The 23,685-nt window shown below is 36.1% G+C and overlaps 4 protein-coding genes across 4 annotated transcripts; 1 reads left to right on the top strand and 3 right to left on the bottom strand.

Moving 5' to 3' along the window:
* Positions 1-2,944: 2,944 nt before the first annotated feature.
* Positions 2,945-5,601, bottom strand: LOC129940949 (DDB1- and CUL4-associated factor 10 homolog). The gene is made up of 5 exons (XM_056049482.1): positions 5,169-5,601; positions 4,979-5,092; positions 4,550-4,919; positions 4,317-4,472; positions 2,945-4,221 (listed from the first exon to the last, which is right to left on the bottom strand). Exons 1-5 carry the CDS (start codon positions 5,354-5,356, stop codon positions 3,166-3,168), a joined length of 1,884 nt encoding a protein of 627 aa, XP_055905457.1. The 5' UTR covers positions 5,357-5,601; the 3' UTR covers positions 2,945-3,165.
* A 10,167-nt stretch (positions 5,602-15,768) lies between these two features.
* On the bottom strand, positions 15,769-16,350 carry LOC129941067 (ATP synthase subunit e, mitochondrial). Its single transcript, XM_056049612.1, has 2 exons — positions 16,332-16,350; positions 15,769-16,186 (listed from the first exon to the last, which is right to left on the bottom strand). Exon 2 carries the CDS (start codon positions 16,124-16,126, stop codon positions 15,884-15,886), a length of 243 nt encoding a protein of 80 aa, XP_055905587.1. The 5' UTR covers positions 16,127-16,186; positions 16,332-16,350; the 3' UTR covers positions 15,769-15,883.
* A 2,939-nt stretch (positions 16,351-19,289) lies between these two features.
* Positions 19,290-20,268, top strand: LOC129941056 (RWD domain-containing protein 1). The gene is made up of 2 exons (XM_056049603.1): positions 19,290-19,498; positions 19,566-20,268. Exons 1-2 carry the CDS (start codon positions 19,423-19,425, stop codon positions 20,228-20,230), a joined length of 741 nt encoding a protein of 246 aa, XP_055905578.1. The 5' UTR covers positions 19,290-19,422; the 3' UTR covers positions 20,231-20,268.
* Positions 20,269-20,510: 242 nt separating this feature from the next.
* On the bottom strand, positions 20,511-21,991 carry LOC129941019 (cysteine and histidine-rich domain-containing protein morgana). Its single transcript, XM_056049560.1, has 4 exons — positions 21,759-21,991; positions 21,322-21,673; positions 20,857-21,265; positions 20,511-20,793 (listed from the first exon to the last, which is right to left on the bottom strand). The coding sequence occupies exons 1-4, from the start codon at positions 21,817-21,819 to the stop codon at positions 20,548-20,550; spliced, it is 1,068 nt and encodes a 355-aa protein (XP_055905535.1). The 5' UTR covers positions 21,820-21,991; the 3' UTR covers positions 20,511-20,547.
* Positions 21,992-23,685: the final 1,694 nt, after the last annotated feature.

Consider the following 23,685-nt stretch of genomic DNA (forward strand, 5'->3'; position numbering starts at 1 on the left):
AGGGATGAGAACACCTTGCTCAGAAGAAAGGAAAAAGCCCATGAGCAGCGTGAAGTCGAGGAGGATTTATTAACAGGAAACAGGTGCGGAGCTTTTATAGAAGAGTCAAACAGAAAACAACGGGATTTACTAGCCGCTCTGGAGCCTACAAAGATAAGGAGAGAAATACCGTAATCGAGACGTCAATGCTAAAAATCAAAAAAGAGATCATTTAACCAGCTGCGATTCCGCCAGCGAGTAGCCACATCAAATCCATTTTGTTGACGATCTAGAGTTCCACCCACCCGACCAGAATGAGATCAAACTAGCTATCACCAGGCTGAAGCCGAACAAAACGGTTGCAGGCGGAGCTTTTTAAGTACGCTGGAGCATATCTGGTAAGGAGCATACACGAGCTATTTACTAAAATTTGGTCGGAAGATAGCATGTCCAATGAGTGGAACTTAAGCAATACTACAGGGGCATTAGCCTTTTAAACATCGCATACAAGATCTATTTTGTGAATGCGTGAAGCCTTTTACTGTCGAACTAATTGGCCTTTACCAGTGTGGCTTCAGACCTGAAAAGTCTCCCATAGACCAAATGTTCACTCTACGCCAAATTCTGGAAAAGACCCAATAACATAACATCGAAACACACCATCTTTGCATCGATTTTAAAGCAGCTTATGACAGTGTAGACAGGAACGAAATATACCGTGCTATGTTAAGTTTTGGTATCCCTACCAAACTGATAAGACTTATCAGGATGACGCTTGAAAAAGCTCGTTGCTGCTTCAAAATTGGAAGAAATTCGACCGAATCTCTCGAAACCACCAGATGACTTCGACAAGGCGAAGCGCTGTCATGTAGCTACTTCAATGTTGTTCTTGAAAGAGTGGTGCGCAACATCAACGCCAATACAAGTGGCACCATCTTTCAAAAATCCACACAATATGGTGCATATACAGATGACATCGACATTATGGGAAGAACAAAACGAGCAGTGACGGGTGTCTTCTCTAATCTCGAGTCTGAAGCGAAGAAAATGGGTCTTGACATTAACGAGGACAAAACGAAGTATTGTCAAATAGAGTCGACTCACAATTGGACTTAGACTTGGTCAAAAAGTGACAATTGACAGGTATAACTTCAAGGTAGTAAACGAATTTGTTTATCTGGACACTGCTGTTAATTCTGCAAATGACATCAGCGCGGAGATCAAATTTAGAATTACCCTTGCTAATTGCTGTTTCTTTGGCCTAAGCAAGCAGTTAAGGAATAAGGCCATATCGCGAAGTACCAAAGAGATATTGTACAAAACCTTAGCCATCCCAGTCTTGCTGTATGGTGCAGAAGCATGGACCCTCTCCCAAGCAGATGAAGGATATCTTAGTATCTTCAAGAGGATGGTTTTGCGTACGATCTATGAGTCTGGTTCGTGTCGACAGGCAAAGTAACATCTGGTGGAGAAGAATCATGAGCTATACGAGCTGTACATCGACTTGCTACTGGTCAAAAAACTGCGGGTTCAACGCTTAAGATCGCTAGGGCATGTTCAGCGATTGAAAATCAAACTCCAGCCCGTAAGGTATTCAAGCCAAGCCTGATGGGAAAAAAAGCAGATACAGGCCTCATCTCCGGTGGAGTGATCCGACGCACGTCAACTTGGTATTCTAGAGATGGAATAAGCTGGCGAAAGTTATTACTTGAGGCCCAGAAGCATAATGTGTTGTAGCGCCAACTAAAGTAAAGTAAGGTTTGATTCACATGTAAAAACTTTAAAAAATGAAAGGAATAACGAATGAAGTTCAATCTACCGAAGAGTGATCACACGCTTACAGTTTACCAAAAACTGCAATACGACTTTGTGACTTATTCAAACAAAGTATGGTCTAAAAATTAACGTTAATACTCAACCTTAGCTTGACCTTTCAAAATTCTTCAAGCCATCTTCCAAAGTCAATTTCAAACATGAAGATTTTTCTTCTCCATGTACATATGTATATCTTCACTTATTTCTCTCAACTCTCAAGAATACAGTACTCTCTCATCAATCAATATTTTTCGATTTCTGAGCCCTCTATACGTGACAATATTTTAAAGCTAAATGAATGTTTCAGTCGTGGTCTTGATGGAATGCCATAATTTATATTGAACAAAAGTTTATTGTCTTATGTTTCGTTTCCATTGTTTCTTCTTTTCAACGAGTTTCTGGAATGTTAAAGTTCCCAGACTTTCGGAAATCTCAGCCGTTGTACTTCTTTCTGGCGTTAAGCTTACGTCGATGTACAGCCCGTTATTCCATCTACTCCTCCACTCCCCTTCTAAGCATACGGGACCGTAGAATCGACTAGACTTAAAGCTATGCGACTGTACCAAACATCGCTTGTTGTTTTTGATTTCAATCAAAGACTTGATAAGAGCTCTCTCTTGTTCAGTTTACGGTTTATGCCGTTTTTTCATTTACAAAATTTGCATTTATAGAATTGAAATCAAAGCTGTTTCTTTGAGTGAAATCATTGAGAACCAATAGAAATAATGATTGGGGTGACCAGATGTCATAACTTGCACAAACGGACGAGTTTGGCAGGGACGCCAAAACTAGGCATGACTCTATGCAGCTCGTTCCTGTAGATTCTGTCATATACGGCCTTGAAATCAATGAAAAGATGGTGGGGGTCGAATTGATGTTCTTGGGGTTTTTTCCAGGATCTGCCGTAAATATTTGATCGACTGTGGACTTTCCTGGTCTAAAACCACACTACCTAACTTCAGTCTATAAAAAAATGTCTCTTAATTGTCCTACCTCAAATCTGCAAGGCTTTAAATTGAATTTGTTTGCTATAAGTAGTTGAAATTATGTTAGTTCAAAGTTTAGACCTAAGTTAATATTATTAACTTAACGTTAGCATTTAACGTATCTAATAAATTTATATTCTTTACTAAAAATTAAACAAAACCGATTAAGCAATTAATATTGTACTCTTTTTCACTTTTTCAGCAATCTTATTTAAATAACTTCCCATTTTATTGATACACAGGTGATTTATACAATAGTTAGTTAAACTAGTTCAAATTTACTTAAAACAAAAAGATCTTATTTCAAATTCAAACAAATGGTGAAAATATATGTATATATGTAAAAAAAAGGTCTATTTCAAATATGCCTAGGTATATTATTGTTCTACAAATATGGATAATGCCAGGTAACCTTGCCCAGCTTACAGCCTGTCACCAAAAGTGGTTGCGTTGGACTAAACGAAGTGCTAAGTACAATATCCGAATGGCAGTCAATGTTTTTCACCTCAACAAGTGGCTTGGGACTTCTTTTCAATTCTTCATTCATATACAGTCTTGGATGTTCGGAACAGTTTTCTGAATATGAAAATAATCGTACACCATTTTTGTATGGTGAACAAATAATTCGTCCATCGGATGAGAATGATGGCTCTTTGATGAAACCTCTTCCTTCATTTGATTCCTGTACATAATACATAAGTTTTTTAGCATTCTGAAGTATGAACTCCTCGCTGTAGGGAATTGGATTATCATTTAAATATAGTGTGGTGCCATTGCTTGCAACCGGAGGTAAGGGTGCAGTTGCAGTTGTACTTGAGTTATTGGTTGCCGATGAAGTTTGCATTATCCCACTGCTGATGGCATACACAAAATCATAGCCAGCGACTGTGTTGGTAGAGTTTTGTCGAGTTTGTCGAGCTGCTCTTTCTTCTACGGTTATTTCTGCTGCCCAAATATCCGGTACAAAATTGACACGATTTGTTGTTGGAGTTGTTCCAGGAGCGGTGGATGATGCTGCAGTTGAACTTGTACTGCTGCTGTTGTTGGGGATCACTGGTATAGCAATGGCTGTGGAGGTGGATGGTTGACTATCGTAGTTGGCATTATTACTAGGATTTGCTTGTCTGACCACTCTCTTTCGAAACTTTGGTCGTCTTCCTGAAGTTGGTTCTTCGGTTCTTCTGCCTGAGGGCCGGATACCACTCGAGGTTGATGGTTGGTCGGAATCGGAATCGTGAGGGACTATTGTGTGTCTTATTCTCCTCTTACTTCGAATACCTTTAGATGTGCTGGGTCGATCGCAATCGCTGTTTTTCCTCTTTCGTTTTATATGAGGTTTAAAATCGTACAACTCTTCGTTTATATCGTGAATGCAACTATATTCGTTTCGTTCATCAATACTAACATTGCGACTTAGAAATGAAAGCCCCTGTGGGTGAATCTATTTAAAAACACAGAGTAAAACAATAACGTATTGATTAAAATGGTGCATTTTCATAATATTAAAATATGCATTTTAAATGATTATTTTCTTACCTGAAGCGCATGAATTATTTCGGCGTCATTGTCATCAGGAAAATCAGTCACTAATTCTACACGATTTCTCTTCTGGTTCTTGGAGAAAATGTGATCAAACTTGGCAGCGTTAGGTATAAATTGGTTAGCCATTTGCATCAGTCTATATAAAGTCGGCTAGGGGAATATACAAAAATGGTTTTAAAAAAAATAACCTTGCTATTTCCTGGAATTGTCTGGTCAAGTACACTCACTCTGAATCCACACAAATCCTTATGCAGAGTCGTCAGATCCAGATGATGAATTATCATTAGATAGCCTCCAGTCGTACACATTACCAGCTTAGTACCATCTGGAGATATTCGACAACGCATCAACCCGGAAGTGTTGAAAACTTTTTCGTAGATGAGTCCTTCTTCGGTGTAGGAATTAATATCCCACGTGAAAATGCTCCCATCAAACCCAGACGTTACTAAAAGCTTATCCTTATTCGAGTATTCAATATTCTTCACCCAATTCGAGTGACCCTGCAGACTTCGAACTCGATTCTTTAAATAACGTGTGTCCCAAATGGCCACTGTTGTATCATCGGAGCAAGTAGCAAATGTCCTATTGTCAAGGAACCTTTATAAAGAAAACCAAGAAGTTAAGACAAAATCTTAAAACATATAAGTTCTTCGTACTTGATGCAGTTAACATTGTCCGTGTGAGCTTTCATAACTCTTTGAATTTGTTTCTGTGAAATGGCATCAAATAGAACAATTGCCCTTCGTTCACAAGCAGCAGCTAAAACATTTCTAAACAAAAAGACGAGAGTGTATTGTGTGATGGCTTCAATATGATACATGTTTTATTTTAGTTCCAAATATTTACCCAGCTGGAGAGAATTCTAAATTAAAAATCGCCCCATATTCCGAGTTATTAACATGGGCAGGATATAGATCATTCCAGTAGTTACACGGTTCGAGTCTTGTATAGATTCTTTTCATGACTTGGTCTTTTGTCCAAATCGTGGAAAGTATCCCACTTTGTCTTCCCTCGATCCATTTGTATAAATTCATCTTTTCTTGTTTTCAAGAATTATTATTGATGAAAAAGAACTTCAATGTTTCACTTTAATTGCATTAAAATGTGAAAATCGAAATAACTTTATTCATTATTAAATTTATAGGAAATATATTAATTTGTTTGTCAAGATAATTATTAAATAAATTAATTGAAACTTGACTTGATTAGAAAATTTGAACGAAGAACTTCACTTATGTTCTTGTTAAATGTTTTGCAGATTGGACAAATCCTAAACCATAGAACCTTCAGTCAAGCCGCAGGCAGCAAAAAGACAGGTGACAGCTGATAAACGTCATGAGATGTGTTCGATGAGAATTGTTCTGGTAAAACTCTTCTGAAAAATATGGCGTGTTTATTTACCATAAATGCAATGACATTTACTTTATTTTGTTATATTATTTGCATATAAAATCTATAGTATTATCTGAACTGGAACTGATTTATTTTACATTCGCCGTGAAGCCTAGTACATACTTGTGAACCATCTCGTGAACCCATACAAATTTCAGTTTTTGGTTCACCCGTGAACTTGCTCGTGAAGCTGAGTGGAGAACAAAGTGGAGAGTTTTCGTTCACGGGCAATTCACGTGCAAAATGTACGGGAACTGTTGGTGAAGCTTTGACATTTGGTTTCCGCATTTTAAAGTTTGTGGCTGCTTGCCATGTGATTCAGTGATTTGAATTTCACATTTATTCATGGACATAATGTCAAAATTACAAATACAACAATGTAAACAAATGGGTTTTGGAGGGTGATACGTACGAAGGATTTATGTCTTCATTGTGTTTTTGAAACGTCAAATGTTCACAACGTATACTCACAAGTGTGTACCAGTGAGCAATGTCAAAAGTTCACTTTCTCCACTGGCGAACGTTCACTTCACGAGGAAGTATGTACTAGGCTTGACGTTGGAAGTTTTATATAAAAAAAGCCACGAGTTGAGCTTTCACAACGGTACTAATATAGATTTCAGTTTTATTTAATAGAATTCGCTAAACAGATGAATAGTTATACAGTGCATAAGGATTTATGTAGGCTCTATGTAACGATCAGAAAATTCCCATTAAGAAAAAAATGTTCTATGCATTTTAGTTATACAATGTTTGTGCCAAAAAAGTACCAAAATAGGGAAATCAAGCAGACAACCATTGAACTCCCCATCATCAAATCTTTGTTTAATTCTGCTTTCCCTAATAATTCATGAGTGCTGCCTCTCCAGCGGCAAACAACAATGTCATTCATTTTTAGGGATGCGTTGCATACTACTTGGGTATTCAGCGAATAGTACCCTTTTCTGTTTATATAGTACTGCCTTGGTGGGCTACCTACTTTTGTGATCCTTATGTGGGTGCAGTCAATGGCCCTAACCACCTTTGGAAACTTCCGTATTTGAGGGAACTTGTTCATATTTCTTAGCTGGTCCGAAAAAGAAGAAAGAAGTTTTTAAATGAACAAAGGTCTTTTGGTAGCTAATGCTCTTGCCACACGCTTACAAATTTGGCAAAGCATAGGTTGGCTAAATACGTGGATGTCTGCTCCATCGTCTTAAATCATTAAACAAATCATAAAAGGTACAAATTTCGAATTAGTGTGAACATTTAGTACAAAATTACCTCGTTCTGTTTCTAATATCTTATTGCAGTCATTACTTGAAAATCTGTGGGGATGTGGCCTCCTCTATTGTCGATGCTGAGGTCCCAACGGATAGTTCCAATTATTTGTACGGTATTCTCTTTCAAAAATAAGCTCATTGGGTTGAACCTTTTTTTATAAACTTTCCGCCTTCTTGAAGTTGGTAAAACGCGATTTAAATTAATAACATCATTAATAAACGAACCAAACTGAAAAGGCAATGGGCGCATTCACAAAGCTAGTGGCTACGTATTCAAAATTCACCTAGCTTTGTGAATGCAATATTGCACTGCAAAGCTAGTCAATCCGGAACAGTCATATTCATTACAAATATAAATATATAAAATAAGAATCATTTGTGTTTTCAGAACTTTAAATAGTTTTTTTCTTTTTAAATTCAATAACACCAAATAGAAGATATAATATGATTGATTTATATTTGTATTTAAATTCCGAAAGATTAATTTCATTTTGAACTCTTCTGCCCTTACCGAGCAGCTGATTATGAAACGTCAAAACCAGTGTGCACTAATTTTGTAGCCGATATTTTTACACTATGTCGTCGGAGGGGAAATTAAAACTACTTTTGTAGTTAGATTTGGCCAATCAGAATTCCTTGACTACGTAGCCACTAGCTTTGAGAATGCGATTATTATTGTTTTCTTTTTAATTTCATTAATAGAGAGAATCAAAATGACACTTACAAAATAATAATAACAATAATTTCCTTTTGTATGCTCTATTCAAACTAAAAACGAGTTTAGCTTATTATGGGACTATGCAATCTTGCATAAGTTTTATAAATAGCATTTTCGAGTTAAGAGGCATGATAGAGATTACATAACTTTATGTAGGCTCTATACAGCGGTTTTAAATAAGATTGTTTATATACAAAGATAGTAATTTCATGGAGAAGAACGACTAAAGTGACATCTGGGCAGCTGTCAAAGGACTTTTTCTGTTAAAGTTAAGATTTAGGAAAATCAACAGCGCCACCATCACATTCGTCAGTATACTAAAATGTTATGTTTTATAGGGGAATGTTACAGAACAAAATGGATATTTAGATTTAAGCCACACGGAAACTCATGGAAGAAATTAGCTGAAAAGGCACGTCTGAAAAAACATAGAGGAGACATACCATTCTTCTCTTGTTACCAGAAACAGAAACAAAATAAATAAGAGAATGTTTGTTGGCAGAAGATTGGTATCGCATGAAAAATCGAAAATTCCGGCCTATTGTCAAGAAATTATCAATTAAAACGGAAATTTTGAACTCTTTAATACTGAATTTCATAAAGGTTTTCATTTTGAATATTAAACTTTTGAGCAACAGTCACTGGTTAGCTTCAAAATACACAAGGGACTTTAATTTCAGTAAATGGATTTTTTTGAACGCAAAATAAGATCAAGAAAGCTAGTTTCCAGATGTCATTAATTTCAAATTTGGAACTTTACTTGACTATCTGTCAACATTATTATGCATCTACAGAAAGAAACTAGGCGTGTTATGTTTGTATTATAAAGGAAGAAGTCCTTATGCATTTCCAACTATGACAAAGAACATTTTTACTCAAATCTTTAAATACAATTGTCCAATTCTATTAATAAAAAAGAGGCTGGGATGCGACCCACACTGATAAGGATAACTTCCCATCCCGTCTGTCGATTTGTTTTGCTTAAAATTTTGTCTATATGTACTCGTATCAATTTTTACCAAATGTGTGCACTATTTTCAGTAGATTTTATTTTTTATGAAAAAACGGACTGTTGGATTTTTATATAAAAATTACTAAATATTGAAAACAATATTTTCTGTGAAATAAAATAAGTTTGAAGCCAATATTTTTAATTTTTGAAAAGCTATTTGAGCCGAAAGTAACTTTTTTTAGTATTGTTTTTTTTGGAGTTTTATTTTTTGTAAAAAAACTGTCAATTCGATTTTTCTAAACATTTGTCCTAATGTTGAAAACAATATTTCTTATAAGATAAAATAAGCTTAAAGCCTAAATTTCAAGTTTTTTCAATTTTTAAGAACTTTGAGTAATGTTTTTTTAGGTTTTTATTTTTTTTTTTTAAAACTGCCAATTAGATTCTTCTCAAAATTTTATCAGATGTCAAAAACATTATTCTTCGTTGCACAAAATTGTTTTGGAGATGAAATCATATTTCAGTCCTAAAATTTTGGAGGTGACAAATTTTTTTTTTCAGTTTTTTTGATTTATAAAAAAAACCGTTATATTGATTTTTTTTCAAAAAATATACGTGTTTGGTATCACATTACAGTTTATTACATAAAATTTAATTCAAGTCTCTAGCGTTTTTGGTTCGTAAGATATTTAAAATTTTCACCTTTTTTTCAAACTGCTATGGTGAAAAAACCACCCACTCAATTTTCTTGAGAGCCCTTTCTGCATCTTTCTGCATCTTTCTGCCTTGTTATCTGTATAACAAAATTTATTTGAAGTCGATATCTCTTCTGGTTCTTGAGGTATGGACGACGAAAAAAAACGTCGCGAACGTACGGACGTACGGACGTACAAACGTACGTACACACGCACGCACACACATCTTTCTTAAAATCTTTTATTTCGACTCTAGGGACCTTGAAACGTCGAGAAATGTCAAAATTTTCAATTTGACAAATTGGACCCATTACAATAACTTCCTATTGGAAGTTAATAAATCGCAGGCTTTATAAAGTTTATATAGCTGATATTTTGACATAAGTAGGCTTGATTTGATAGCAAAACTGATTTTTTTTGACGAAAGTTTTAAGTCAAATTTTCTACAAAGTTACCTTTAAATTTAAATTGAGTTCTTTTGGTTGTTGCGTGACAAACGTTTTCGGATGAAAATATTAGAGCCGCTGGAAGAATTTGAGCTGTTGGCTCAAGTTACTGATGCGATGAAACGAAACCACGTGGTCACTAACAAACAACTTGGAATATTGTTGCTGTAACCCGTAGACGAAAACCTATTAGTCATTTAATGAACGACATTAATATAAACTTTGGTTTCAACAAGAATTTTGAAAATTCCCACCATTTCTCGATTATTTAAGATCTTTCGACTTTTTTCTTTGGGATAACCTGAGAGATGAGGTCTACGAAAATGAAATATAACAGTTTTATTTTGCTTACTAGATATGGGCTGTCAAGAGGTTATTTACTTCATCTACTTAAAGGAAAGCTAATTCTACTATGGTCACTCGCCAAGTAGCGAAAAACGTCATTGGTGATGTTTGGATAAATTTTTGTGACGGTGGATTTAGAGACAAAACTGTTATACAGTTAAAGTAACAGATATTTAAAATTCAAATCAAAAGAAATGAAGAATCTATTGCTCTCAGAAATCAAGAGCATAATGCTCTTGAAGATGTTTATGACCAACAAGTGTCCTATTCAGGATTTGAAGTGATTCGAAGTTAATTTAGTTAGGTATTTAATTTTGTAATTACTTATCGTAATATCTAATTTGCATTCAAAATAGTGTTCCTGCATCAAAATCATAAATATTGAAATACATATCCACTCCTAGTATAGCCGAAAGGTAATTCTACTTAAATGTTTCTAAAATACGTATTTATACAAGTTAAGGTGTGAAATTGGGAAGAATGATTTATTCCCACACTTAATTTCGCTGACGTGACATCTGAAAATGAATCAACAGCTGCATTCTAGCACGTAGCATAGAAGTAACACAACACCACCTGTGGCAACACCCGCCAGCAGCATAGATTCAATAGGTTAGATAATTTTAAGAAAATCTTTAGGAGTTAAATTTTAGCAAGCAAATAAAGAGGTTCTCGCCTCCAATAAACTTTTTTAAAAAGTTGAGCAATTTTATTTTACATTTTGCAATGGGGTATTGGGAGCCATTTGTAATGACGTTAGGTGCCATTTGGATTTAGGCAAATCGGAAAAGAAAGAGTAGGATAGGGTCGGGCAAGGAAGGTTATAGGATAGCGAACTTTTCTGGTTTCACTTTAGGGGAATCCGGAAACCAGCTCGAATGTATGCCAGGATGGGTCGGCTAAGGCCAGGCCTTGACGTCACAGTGGCCGCTGAGAAAATTGGATGAGCGGTGGTAGTGCACTCGTAATTTCCGGTCATCGAATTTATTCGGTATGATTTATGTTTTTTGCAGAGGTGAGGTCTAGTTACGGTAACAAGACGCCCTCCCCCCACATCCGACGAGCTACTTCGAGCAACACATGCATGCCACAACTGCCTTAACGGACAATCCTTCCCGCAATCCCTCGCCCGAACCTATCCTATCCAAATTACTCACAATACCTAATTACAATTTACAATTTACTTTCGTAGCTCTCAGCCTAACTATAAAACTGCTCGACAAAATTATTTTTTTTTCTGTCGCATAAACAAAATAATACTTTTTTAAGGGATTAAGGTGTCCTCAATTCGAATCTCTCCTTTAACTTTTTCTATCACATCAGGCTTTTAAAATATGCCCCTTTAAAAATGTTAAAAATAACCGAGCACAGGGTTTTTAAACCCTAATTTAAATTGTGTGTTGATTTTGAAAAGTACAAATCCTTCTCTTTTAGATATAATTTAAAGCACTAAAGTATCTTACTTAGTTTCTGGAAATTCTTATTAATTATGAGTCTTTATTTGAATCTACATGAGGTTTGGAGAAAAACTTGAATTTGATATACCTACTCATAGTTTTGGAAAATATGTTTTAGTATTAAGGGGGTCATCCCATGTGACGGCCTGTAATTTAAGGAATTTTTAGGTTTTTTTACGACCAGTAAAAGATACAACTTTATTAATTTTATTATCATTTATTAACATAGTTCGACAGTATAAATATAAAATATTGTAAAGAACATGAGTTACACCGGGGTAAACAACTCCACCTCGAAAAAATGGGCTCGCACCTCCTCCACGATTCCGGCTGATTGGCTTATCTAAAACAAAGAAAGTAAACTGCGATGCCTGGTCCATAGAATATTCCTTCCTCTTCTTCTTGAAACTCTTTCTAATCAGATTGTTTGCTCTTGAATCAATTCTGGCTTGTTTAACGGCATCACTTACGCACCGCTCAGAACGTGAGATTCGCTTTTCACCACGTTTCTCAACATAAGTATGGTTTTCGCGGCCTATAGGGCATCCCATAACCGACATTACTTTTAAACTACCATTAAAACCGTCATTAAAGACGATAACTAGCATCCCTTTGTAAGTTTTACTGTCGCCAACGCTGATGCATGTAAGATAGGTTAGGTAAGGTTGGAGTGGCTGTCCAGATGTCATTGACACACGTAGACCTCAAGGGTCCATTGTGATACCACTAATGAGGTTACTCATGGGAGAGTAATGAAATTAAACAAACCATTTTGTACTTTTAATAAAGTTAGAGAGGCATTTTGTGTCAATCGTTGCCAGTTCACTGGTGTTATCGAAGAAGGGATTACCGAGGAAGTCATTCCTTCTAATGGAGAGTGCTGGACATGTACATAGAAGGTGTTGGACCGTTTCCTCTTCCTCCTCGTCCATGCAGCTTCTACAGAAGTCATTTGTGTAGACCCCTAGCCTCAGAGCATGTCTTCCTATGAGGCAGTGTCCCGTTATTACTCCAATTGTAGAGCTTATACTTTGTGTGCTCAGTGATATCAAGCCTTTTGACCGTTTTAAGTCCATACTTGGCCATATTTGCTTGGTTGCTAGGCAGGTGGTACCTTGTGACCATCTAGCATTTGTTGTTTCTAGAGCATATTGCTTGAGAAGATATTTGCATGTAGCAAGTGGTGTTCCTATGTTATGTTTTTGTCTAACATGAGGCAGAAGTGTTCCGTTTTTGGCGATCTCATCGGCTCTACAATTTCCCGGAATGTCTCTGTGGCCCGGCACCCAAATGAGGTGAATGTTAAACTGTTCCGTCATCTCATTCAGAGATGATCGACAATCGTGGACTGTTTGAGAGTTTGTGGAGACAGACGCGAGAGATTTAAGAGCGGCTTGGCTGTCTGAGAGGAATCGTATATCCTTACAAGATATAAAGTTTTCTTTGAGCCAGGATAGTGCTTCTTTAATCGCCATTACTTCTGCCTGGAATACACTACATTGATTGGGAAGTCTATAGGATAGACTGAGATTCAGTTGTTCTGAAAAGATACCACTTCCAACTCCGTGATCGGTCTTTGAACCGTCTGTATAGAAGTGTACCGCATTGTCTTCCAGGGGTCTCTCTTCTTCCCAGAAGGATCTTAAAGGGATGGACACATGGAAGCTTTTACCGAATACCATTTTTGGGGTGGTATAGTCTAAGCGATCTGGGATAGATCTGAAATTGTCTAGAATAGTAGTATGTCCAGTATTGTTACTGGTCCATTGAGAGGTGGCTCTAAGTCTTACACATGAGCTGGCAGCCACCTTTTTGGAGAAGATGTCAAGTGGTGTTAGGTTTAAAAGCACTTCCAGTGCTGCGGTTGGTGTTGAGCGAAGTGCTCCTGTGATGCACGCATCTTGTCCAGTGCGGTCCACCATCCGACAGCTCCATAAATGAGTATCGGTCTGATTACCGAAGTGTATAGCCAGTGGGTTATTTTTGGGGAGAAGCCCCATTTTGATCCTATGGCCTTTTTACAAGTAAAAAGCGCTACAGTAGCCTTTTTTACTCTTTCATTAATATTTGCTTTCCAATTTAGTTTTTTATCTAAAATGAGGCCCAAATATTTAGCTTGATCGGAAAAGCTTAATGGTATTCCTCTAATCTTGGGTGGGCTAATCTGAGGAATTTTATATCTTCTCGAAAAGAGTATTAATTCAATTAATTAATTAATTAATTAATTGTTTTGTGTGGGTTGACGTCCAATCCACATTGTTAAGCCCTTTAGTTAGCCCATTTAGGGCATTTTGTAGGAGTTCCGAGAGAACTTGGGGATGCTTCCCAGATACGGATATCGCAACATCGTGCTCCTTCAATATCTAGGAACGCTACTAAGTTATATTCTTTGTATTCGAAGGAATGTTCAATAATACGTACCAGCGAGTGAAGAGCTGATTCTACTGATTTTCCCTTAGAGTAAGCATGTTGAGCTGTGGAAATGAGACATGGTTTTAAATTATGTCTGATGTAAATTTCAGTCAATCTGATTGGTCGTAGATCTTTAGGGTTAACGTGTGAGGGTTTCCCTGCTTTAGGAATGAAGACTACTTTTGCCTTTCTCCAGGCTTTGGGAATATATCTCAACCTTACACAGCTTGTCAGAATGAATTCCAATGGTGGAATGATCATGTCTAAGCATTTTTGTAGTTCGGACGGAATGATTCCGTCTGGCCCTGGAGATTTATATGGATCAAAGCTGTTTATGGCCCATTGAAGTTTTTCCCGCGTTATTAGATCAACTAAATCGCTTGTATAAGCTAGAGACTCTGATGTTAAGTCATTTATTATGTTAGAGCTACCTGGAAAGTGGGTGTCTAATGACAGATTAAGAGATTCTTCATCTGTGATAGTCCACGTGCCTGCTTCTGTCTTTAAAGCACTGGGTATAGTTGGACTTTTTGAGAGAATTTTCCTGAGTCTTGAGGCTTCTGAAGTATTTTCTATTTTACCACAAAAGTTTCTCCAAGAAGACCTCTTACTCTTCCTTAATTCTTTTTTATATTGCTTTAGAGCTTGTTTATATAGGTCCCAGTCAGATGGAGATCTAGTGTACTTAGATCTGTTGAAGAGTTTGCGACAGCTCTTTCTGAATGGTTCTAGTTCTTTACGCCACCAATGAGGTTTCTTTTTACCCTTTAAAATGCTTACAGGGCATGAAGATCTCATTGATTTATTTAAGGCATCGGTGAGATGATTTACAGAAAGGTCAAGTTCATCTTTACTGGAGGAGCTTTTAAGAAGGATGTGATCAAGCAGTTGTGCTAGTACCTCCCTATATCGCTCCCAGTTTGTATTCCAGTGATTTCGAAATCGAAATTAATTTTTAGCGCTGATTTTGAATCCAAACTCTAATTTTATGTATTTCCTCAAGTTTTAAAAATACCCGTTTTCAACATTATATTTATTAATACCTTTATTTCGAAAACTTTTTATAATGGAATTGTTTTAACAACAGATTCGAAATAAAGGAAATAAACTTACTTTCAAACCGTTTTGCCTTTTTTGCTGAAAACCATTTTAATATAAATGGTTTAGCGATTCATTTATTTTTTTAAAGACACGTAAAATCTAACAAATTTTAAAGTACTTTCGAATATTAAAAAGGAGTATAGATTTGAAAAACCATCACGGATTTTATTGTAAAAGAAGCTACTTCATAAAATTAGATAGCCTCAAGAAGTCTTAATACGGTTCAAGTATGGCATTTGGTTGGCATAAACATTCGCATGCTCAAACATATTTTTTTCATAGATACTCAAAAATATTATTCGTAAATCTGTAATAGGCCCAAAGAACTATTCCATTCATCAATTGATTGGGTAAATATATCTCCTTGAAAGTTAAACAATATTTTAAATTTAAAAAAACTCCTTATACTCTTTCCAACTAAGCTTGAAAGACTTGAGGATATTTGAAATCAACAACAAAATTAGTGCAAACTTGTGGCAGCGAAAACTTTACGTTCATTGGTTGGCAAGACCTTCGATGAGCTCATAGCTTCAAAATTTCTCTTTAAAAAGATAACAGGAGTTTAATACGAGGGCAGATCAAGGACCAATGTTGTTCTTAACACACTGCACAACGAGACGGAGACATTCGTCATACATACCTTGCCTACAAAACATCTTACACAAATTTTATATTTCTGGTTATGAACAATTATTTATTGAATTCTTATAAATCCAGTATCGGAAAAAATCAGATCGTTTCGATTTAACATACAGGCTTGAGTTTTTTTTTGGAATAAAATCTACTTTTTAGATGGTTTCGACAGGTCTTCGAGAGCCTTGATTTCAGCTGCTGCGTTCCTCTTCTTCTCTTCGGCCAATTTAGCATCGCGAACAATCTTTTGTTGGGCTTCGATTTCACGGATTTTGACTTCACGGGTGGAAAGTCGGCTCTGGTGGAATGCGCCGTAGCCAACACCGACCAGGAGAAGACTCCATCTGCCGAATTTGATGAGTGGAGAAACACGTACTGGAGCTTGAGACATTTTTCTTATTGGACAATTATGTAATTGTGAGCAGCGCAAAAAAAAACTGCAAGAGAAAAACTTGGTTAGTTAATAATTTTTATTCAATACTTGAAGATTATAAGGAAAAAGAGTTAAATAAGATCTTAATATTTGTATTACTTAAATAAAAGATAATTAAATTGAATTTTTTAAATAATAATTAATAGAATGAATAAATTCTTACTCCAGCCAAAACTCTAACCTCGAATGTGCTGAAAAACGTTGACAGCTGTCATTCGACGATTATGGGACTGGTTACACTTTTTTGATGATATACTTTTGGGACAAAAGGTTTGTTTGTTTTAATATAAATATATAGCTCGAACACAATAAACGCGCCGACTCCTTCGTTATTCCGACTGAATAGTATCACGTAAAAAGGGTTCTTGTAAAACTATTTCAAAATATAGTAATTGGATTTTTTTTCGGTTTTAAACTTGATATTGTTAGATAATTGTTAGAAGGCAATCTGATATTGTGTAATCTTGCAGAACTATGTGGCTCTTTCATTCCTCACTCACGAATAGCTCGCTCGTTGGCTCCGACACTTTGGTTTTGAACTTTTCAAAAATCCAAATCGAATGACAGAGAAAAACCACTTTCAGATTTTTGAAGCTTGGTAGGCTACGGCAAGCTTTTAAATTGTTAAAACAGAACTATTTATATCAACGTAGCTAGTTTTTGCAGGTCGTAATGCAAGTTTGGTCATCAAAAACATTGCTAATGGAAGTGTTGCTGAAGATAGGTTTAACCATTTGATATGAACACGGTAAAACCTTTAAGACTGTTTACTCAGTCTTTTTGGAATTCTATCTTTCGAACAGTATATACAACAGAGTGAGTTTTTTTGCTTTAAAAAGGAGCCCCAAATTTGTGAATTCACCAAGGTATCAGAAAGTAAACCAATGCTGGTGAAAACAAAAAAGCTTTCACCTGTCTCAGTTAAACAGCCATGGTTGTTACTTGTTGGAAATCGGCTTCTTTATATTAGAAAGTTTGCATCCACAACTATATTTGCTTCAAATCAGTACTTTAAAAATGAATCACTCATACAAAAAAAGTAAATAAATTACATAATCTGTAAAGGAACACATTTCTTAAGGTCATTTGAATTAAAATAATATACATATAAAACTGCTTTTCAAAAATTAACAAAGCATTTAAAACTTAACAAAGCTGCATTTTAATACACTTTGAGTGAATTTAAATCTAAGCTTCCACCCGTTGTAAGATCAACATTTTTTTCCTTGGAGATGAAATTGGAGAGGACCTCAATGTTAGTGCTTGAATGAGGAATAAGTTCTGAAGGATTCTCAAGAAAAGGATGGAGATCTTAGTGAAAAGAATCTTTCAGGTAATATATATCTCCAAGAGACTACTGTTTTAAGAAACCAGTTTTCGTCAATTTTTAAATAAAGTGATTTGATTCCTCATTTTTCATGAAAAAGTTTGTGGAACATCCTCAACACAGTCTTTTAGATAAACCGACTGGAATACGTCTTCTCTACTAATGTGTATAAAATTGTGAAAACCGTAGAGCATTTTTGCTTTAATCCATTACTTTCATTATTTATCCTTTTCCATTCCGAAACTTTTTTTATAGGAGTACCATGCTTATTCAATGTTTCCGCTAAATTTCCAACAACTCTTGAACGATCTCTTGAGAATTTTTTGGTGAAGTTTTTTTAAATATTCCTCCTGAAATTGACGACAACCCCCAGTATATTCACAAGGTTCTGTGATCAGAGTTAATATTTAAAGTGAGGTCACATTCTAAAGTAGATATGTTTGTTAACGGCTTCTAGATTTCATGCAGGTTATAGCAAACAATTATTTGTGTGGACAAATCGATATCTTAAGCTTGAGACCAAACCTGAACTAATTGAAAATGGTCAAAATTTGGCCGCCATAAACGGCCAAGCCACAGCTAATGTGACAGATTAATGACTTTTCTATTTTCCACTTCAAGCACGAGCAGTTTAGATAAATATGTTGAAATTACATAGCTTGTAAGCAGATAAACGTTCCCAAAAATGTTAACACTATATAAAACAAGTAAGTCACTAACCAGAACAAATATAAAGAAGAAAAGAGAAATTAAAGATCTGTTTTCATGAATTTTTTACGAGATACGCTAAGCTATTTAGATAGCTGTTAGGTGGTGAGATAAGATTGTGAAAACAGACAGAAGTGCTTGGCTCATTTATTCCCCACACATGGCAGAGCCGAGAATTGGCTCGTTAGATCTGGCTCAATGATATTTTACTTGCTGAGAACCTAAATGGATAGCCAGAGCCAAACCCAGCTAGCTTCTCTACACACTATTGTGTTTGTATCGGCTTGGGTCCATATGGATCTTAAGCTCCGTCGTATATGGCCAGCTTTAGGGATGTATTTCATTCCAGTAGACATGGAAAGTACAAATAAAGATAACTTCTTTAATTTAACTTAAGTAATTTCTTAAATTTAATTGATAGTCCAATAAAGTTTTTATCTCATTAAAAATCCAGTTTCATAGCATGTATGATGAAGCCTCAAATCCAGAAACACTCTCTCTCTCTCTCTATATATATATATAGAGTGTTTTTGCTCAAATCGTCAAGTACTTTTACATCAAACCATAAATATAAAGCTTTTATTCCGGTATTACACAGAGCATGTATATAATGCGCATAAATCGGCTATTTTGTTTTGAAGTGTCATTCGAAAATGCGCGCATTATTACACGAAGACTTTTTGGATGTTTAAGTCTGTGCATTTTTTGACAGATATCTTTTATTTCTATTTTCGTTGCTTTCCTTCTTTCACTTGAATGCCCTTTCATTTCCCATATTGAGGTGAAGCAAATGCGAAAAAATACGAAGAAAAGGAAATAAAATCGTCAAAAACACACAAGGAATAGCTTGTACGTGCATTCCGAGATAGATTTGTTTCTATTTCATTTTTATTTCAAGGAAAAACATGTGTTGTGTAATACCGGACTTGGAAACTCACTTGAAAGAAAATTTGCAAAAATCAGTCTTTACCAATATCTTAGTGTGGTAGGGGACTCAAATTAAAGGAATGGTACGTATCATAAATTTGTGTCCTAAGAAGTAGTTTGGCATTACTCTTTACTCGTCACTGACATTTGAATGACACTTTGTCACAATCACAACATAACCCTCGAAAAACCGTGTAAATTGGCAAATCGACGTCGATTGTTTTGGGATTATTTGTTAAGATTATTATTTATTATATTACTTACTTAATTTGCAAATCTTAATTCCAGCAAAATGAGTAGAAACTACAAAGAAGACCAATGCAACGAAATCGAAGCCCTAGATTCCATTTATTGTGGCGATATGGAAAGTAAGACCCGCCATGAATAGTCTATCCATATTTCTTTAATATTTTCTTAATTTTCTTTTAATTTAAGTTCTCGAAACAACACCATTTCATAAATTCCAAATTCCAATTGCCACTGAAGAATTTGCCGCTGAAGATGAGAACGGCCTTTCATGCAATCTTGTCTTTACTTATACTGCCAAATATCCCGATGAAGGTCCCATCGTTGAAATCGAAGATGCATTCAATTTTGAAGATTCATATGAACGTCTTCTATTGGAGCACATACAAAGCACAATCGAAGAACATGTGGGTATGGAAATGATATTCTCGTTGGTGAGCAGTGCTCAGGAATGGCTAAACGAACGTTGGGACGATCACAAGAAGGAACAAGAAAACGAAACAGCTCGCAAATTATACGAAAGCGAAGAAGCCGAACGTAAAAAATTCGAAGGAACTCGAGTTACGGTGGAGACATTTATGAAATGGAAAACGGAATTCGAAGAAAGCACCGGTATCGCTGCGAAGAGAGAAAAAGTTTTGAGCGATGGCAAGAAGCTGACTGGCAAAGAATTGTTCCTTTGTGATAATACCCTCAACGAATCCGATATTAAGTTTCTCCTTGAAGCTGGAGAATCCATTGAGAATGTTAAAATCGATGAGACTCTATTTCAGAGTATTGGAGATCTTGATTTGGGCGAGGATCTAGAATCAGACGACGACGATGAAGACTACGTCCCTGGCAAAGATGATTAGAATGGGAAATAAATAAAATTTGTTAATAATTTAAAAAAGGGTGATTTTTATTTCTCGAGGAATAGAAAAAAATTTCAAGTTATGAAACATTTATGAGGTCTTGTAATAATGGAGCCTTGTTACTAAAGGGAAAGCATTTCTACCGCCATCAAGCCATGACATTGTAGAAGTTTATGTAGGACCTCATCTTCTTTGTTTTTCGATACTAACAAATATTCTTTTTGGAAAAGACTTGAAGTCTGTTTCTAAAGCAAAACAAAGTCAAGAAAAATAACAAAAATAAAGTTTATTTTGGTTTTTATTCGAATTAAGAGTTCTTAGGAAATATCCGTCAGCCTGACACCCGCCGATACATTTTCAATGTCGTCCAAATCGAAGTCTGAGTCCGAATTATCATCTGCTTGGTGGTTCTTCATCATTTTCCCGTCGCTATTATTTGACTTTGGTTGTTCTTTTTTCCGTGGGAAATCCAGTTTAGCCCAGGATCCAGCTTCTGCTTTTGGCATCGTTATCTCTATTTTAGTTCCATACATTTGAACTTGCGTTTGTTCGACTTTGATAATCTGAAAAAAGGGGATGATTCTTTAAATAGTAACACCATCAATTTATGTGATTCTTGAACTTACTCCTCTTAGCTCTAAATCTAAATTAAATTCAGAATCATCTTGCTCAGGGAAGATAAGACAAACTTTAAGGCGGATGGGATTGACTTTGACGCTGCTCAATTCGTAGTGGTACATTTTGGCGTAAATGGCGACGATGACATTCGAAGCGGTTTGATGCCAGTCATACCGACAATTCACCACTTTGTCTTCGTCGTCCTTGAACCATTTGTGTGATCCATAGGCGCACCCTGGCTGTGCCATGAAAGTTCCAAAGTCAGTAGTCTTTTTCTGGCAGCATGACCAGTATTTAAGACCTTCGTGGAAAATCGGAACACCCGGATGATATTGGCATTCCTCTTCGTCGCTTGGCGAACCTGCATAGGAATACTTGCAACCACGATTTTTACACGCAGTTCCAATGGGGATATCTCTGCAAATAGAAACGTTAAAAAGTGACGCATTGATGTGCCAAACTGTAAAACTCACCCCGATTTCAAAGAATTACCATCCACTTTGCCGGTCTTAGCTTTTAAACTATCTATAGCTTGTTTCAAAGCAGGCGCAACCGTCGCACTGATTTGTGTTAGGGAAGAGTTGAAGTCTGGCCGTGTCATTGCTTCGGTATTGATGGGTGGTCGAATTTCTTTAGTGGGTTCAGGTATATCGACATTCTCTTTGGGTTTCTCTGGCTCTGGAGGTTTCACATTGGAGTGTTTTGATTTGGTGCATCCTTTGAAATTTAGGAACTCAGTAAAGTCGACACTTTTTTTCTTGCAGCATGACCAGCCTTTGTAGGCATCATGGAAATATGGAGCACCAGGATGATGGCAACAGGAGTCTAATTCAATATTTTAGTAAAGCATTTAGTTAGGTTTTCATACCGGCGGCGATCCGTCATCGTTAATTCGACCCAACTTACTTACCATCGTTGTTGGTTTCAGGGTCGTATGTTTGACCACATCCTCGATTGTAGCACTGCAGCATGTTTGGTTTTTATGAACTATTTTTGTGTGGAGAGTTTGGTGGTCTTAGAATTTTATAGACTTTGAATAGTTTTAAGTTAAGGAACAAATTTTGTATTTATTATTTTTTTCTAGAAATATGTGGAAACTCGGATTATGACCGTTCTTGGTTTAATATGGTATCACTCGTTAAAAGAAACGTCAGTTTAACATTTTAACTCGTTAGTTTGTATTTTCTTCAGTCGCCGACAGGTAGTGGGTTATGAAGTAGAAAGAAAATTGCAAATACATAATTTAAGGAGGAACGTGCACTTGGATTCGTGTTGAATTTCTATTATACAATTGTCGATCTCTATTGGTTTTTCTAAACATTTTTATATTTTCTATAAATATATGTGCTTTCTAAAGGGATGTGCCCAACGTTTCATAAGCTCCAGGTTCCTACAAAGTGGGACAGCGATGGTTTTTTTTTCCACTCAAAATATTGACAGAAATTTAGTGTGATATTTACTCTCTACTCTACTTTTTTTTTGGAATATTGAAAACGTATTTTTAAAGTCAGAGTGTGTTGACCGAAATGAAGAACCCATAGCGTTCGCTGTAAGCAAGTTTCTGCAGTCGCAAAGTGCGCACAAACGAGAATGATAGACTAGCCGCGAGCGTGCAACTCAATTCACGAAATTTAACTATTTATTCATCTCAATGGCTGGCTTATCAAACACTAACCTGAGGAGAAAAGACCTTGGTTCGCGCTGTTTGGCGATTAAAAAAAACAACAGGTGGCGTAACAGAACTAGGGCCTAGTTCTCAACCATTCCTGTGTGGGAGTCATGTTGTCAGGAATGGAAGGGACCTACAGTTTTAAGCCGAATCCCAACGGCTAATTTGAGATATCACTCTTCATGACAAGAATTTGTCAATTCCTCGCAAAAAGCAGTAGGCGTGAAAAAAAAAACTTTAGATGGCACAGGCGGGGATCAAACACAAGACCTCTGGCATGACAATCCAAATAGAAGTGATAGAATACGTTACTGCAATGGCAGCCACTTGAACTTCTTTTGGTAACATAATTAATGAGAATGCTTCCTCTCACTAGTAAGGACGTTATAGTTCATGGACACATTTTTATCATTTTATTGCAGAAAGAACCCGTGGCGTGATGGTTAGTGCAAATAACAAATAAAATTTAAATTGAAGTAAAATAGATCTTAAGGCCGAAAGGCATTAGTAATTAGTGTTATAGTTTAGCTTAGAGTGTCCGTATGGGACCATTAAGTTAGTTGTAAGTTATGGATAATTAGGCTAGTTTTATGCATTTTTGTCTAGCTTTAAGATAGGTTAAGGATTGAATAAATAAAAATGAATTTGGAAAAAAAAAAAAAAGTGCGTTGGACTGTTATGCAAGGGGTCTTGGGTTCAATCCCTGCCTGTGCCACCTTAATTAAAAAAAAAATAATTTTCGCGGGTACTGCCTCTTGCGAGGAATTGACAAATCCTTCTTGTCATGAAAAAGTGCTTTCTCAAACTAGCCGTTCGGATTCAGCCTAAAATTGTAGGTCCCTTCCATTCCTGACAACAGTACTCGCACACAGGAATGGTTGAGAGTTGTAAGTCACTAGGCCCTGGTTCACAACGGACTGTTGCGCCACCCCATTTGATTTGATTTGATTGCAGAAAGAAAATGAAGAAATTTGTATTTGCGCCACACTTCATTCACTTCGTATCAGATGAATAAGGGCAAGCTTTTTTCGTTTTAAATTTGACGATATTTTTTAAATCTTTAAGTTTTTTTGAAAAAACCCAAACTTGGAATGAATGATGTACTTATAAAGTTTATATTGGCGGTTTTTCCCAAAAAGATCATAAAAACTAGCTGGTTTTTGTGTCA

Source organism: Eupeodes corollae, chromosome 1 (assembly GCF_945859685.1).
Source record: "Eupeodes corollae chromosome 1, idEupCoro1.1, whole genome shotgun sequence".
NCBI lineage: Eukaryota > Metazoa > Arthropoda > Insecta > Diptera > Syrphidae > Eupeodes > Eupeodes corollae.

Coding starts and splice junctions, on each gene's coding strand:
- LOC129940949 (XM_056049482.1), bottom strand. CDS start 5,356: ATGAATTTATACAAATGGATCGAGGGAAGACAAAGTGGGATACTTTCC. Junction 4,473..4,549: donor AGGATTTGTGTGGATTCAGA/GTGAGTGTACTT, acceptor ATATTCCCCTAG/CCGACTTTATATAGACTGAT. Junction 4,222..4,316: donor AAATAATTCATGCGCTTCAG/GTAAGAAAATAA, acceptor GTTTTTAAATAG/ATTCACCCACAGGGGCTTTC.
- LOC129941067 (XM_056049612.1), bottom strand. CDS start 16,126: ATGTCTCAAGCTCCAGTACGTGTTTCTCCACTCATCAAATTCGGCAGA.
- LOC129941056 (XM_056049603.1), top strand. CDS start 19,423: ATGAGTAGAAACTACAAAGAAGACCAATGCAACGAAATCGAAGCCCTA. Junction 19,499..19,565: donor TTATTGTGGCGATATGGAAA/GTAAGACCCGCC, acceptor TTTTAATTTAAG/TTCTCGAAACAACACCATTT.
- LOC129941019 (XM_056049560.1), bottom strand. CDS start 21,819: ATGCTGCAGTGCTACAATCGAGGATGTGGTCAAACATACGACCCTGAA. Junction 21,674..21,758: donor CCCTGAAACCAACAACGATG/GTAAGTAAGTTG, acceptor ATATTGAATTAG/ACTCCTGTTGCCATCATCCT. Junction 20,794..20,856: donor TAGATTTAGAGCTAAGAGGA/GTAAGTTCAAGA, acceptor CCCTTTTTTCAG/ATTATCAAAGTCGAACAAAC.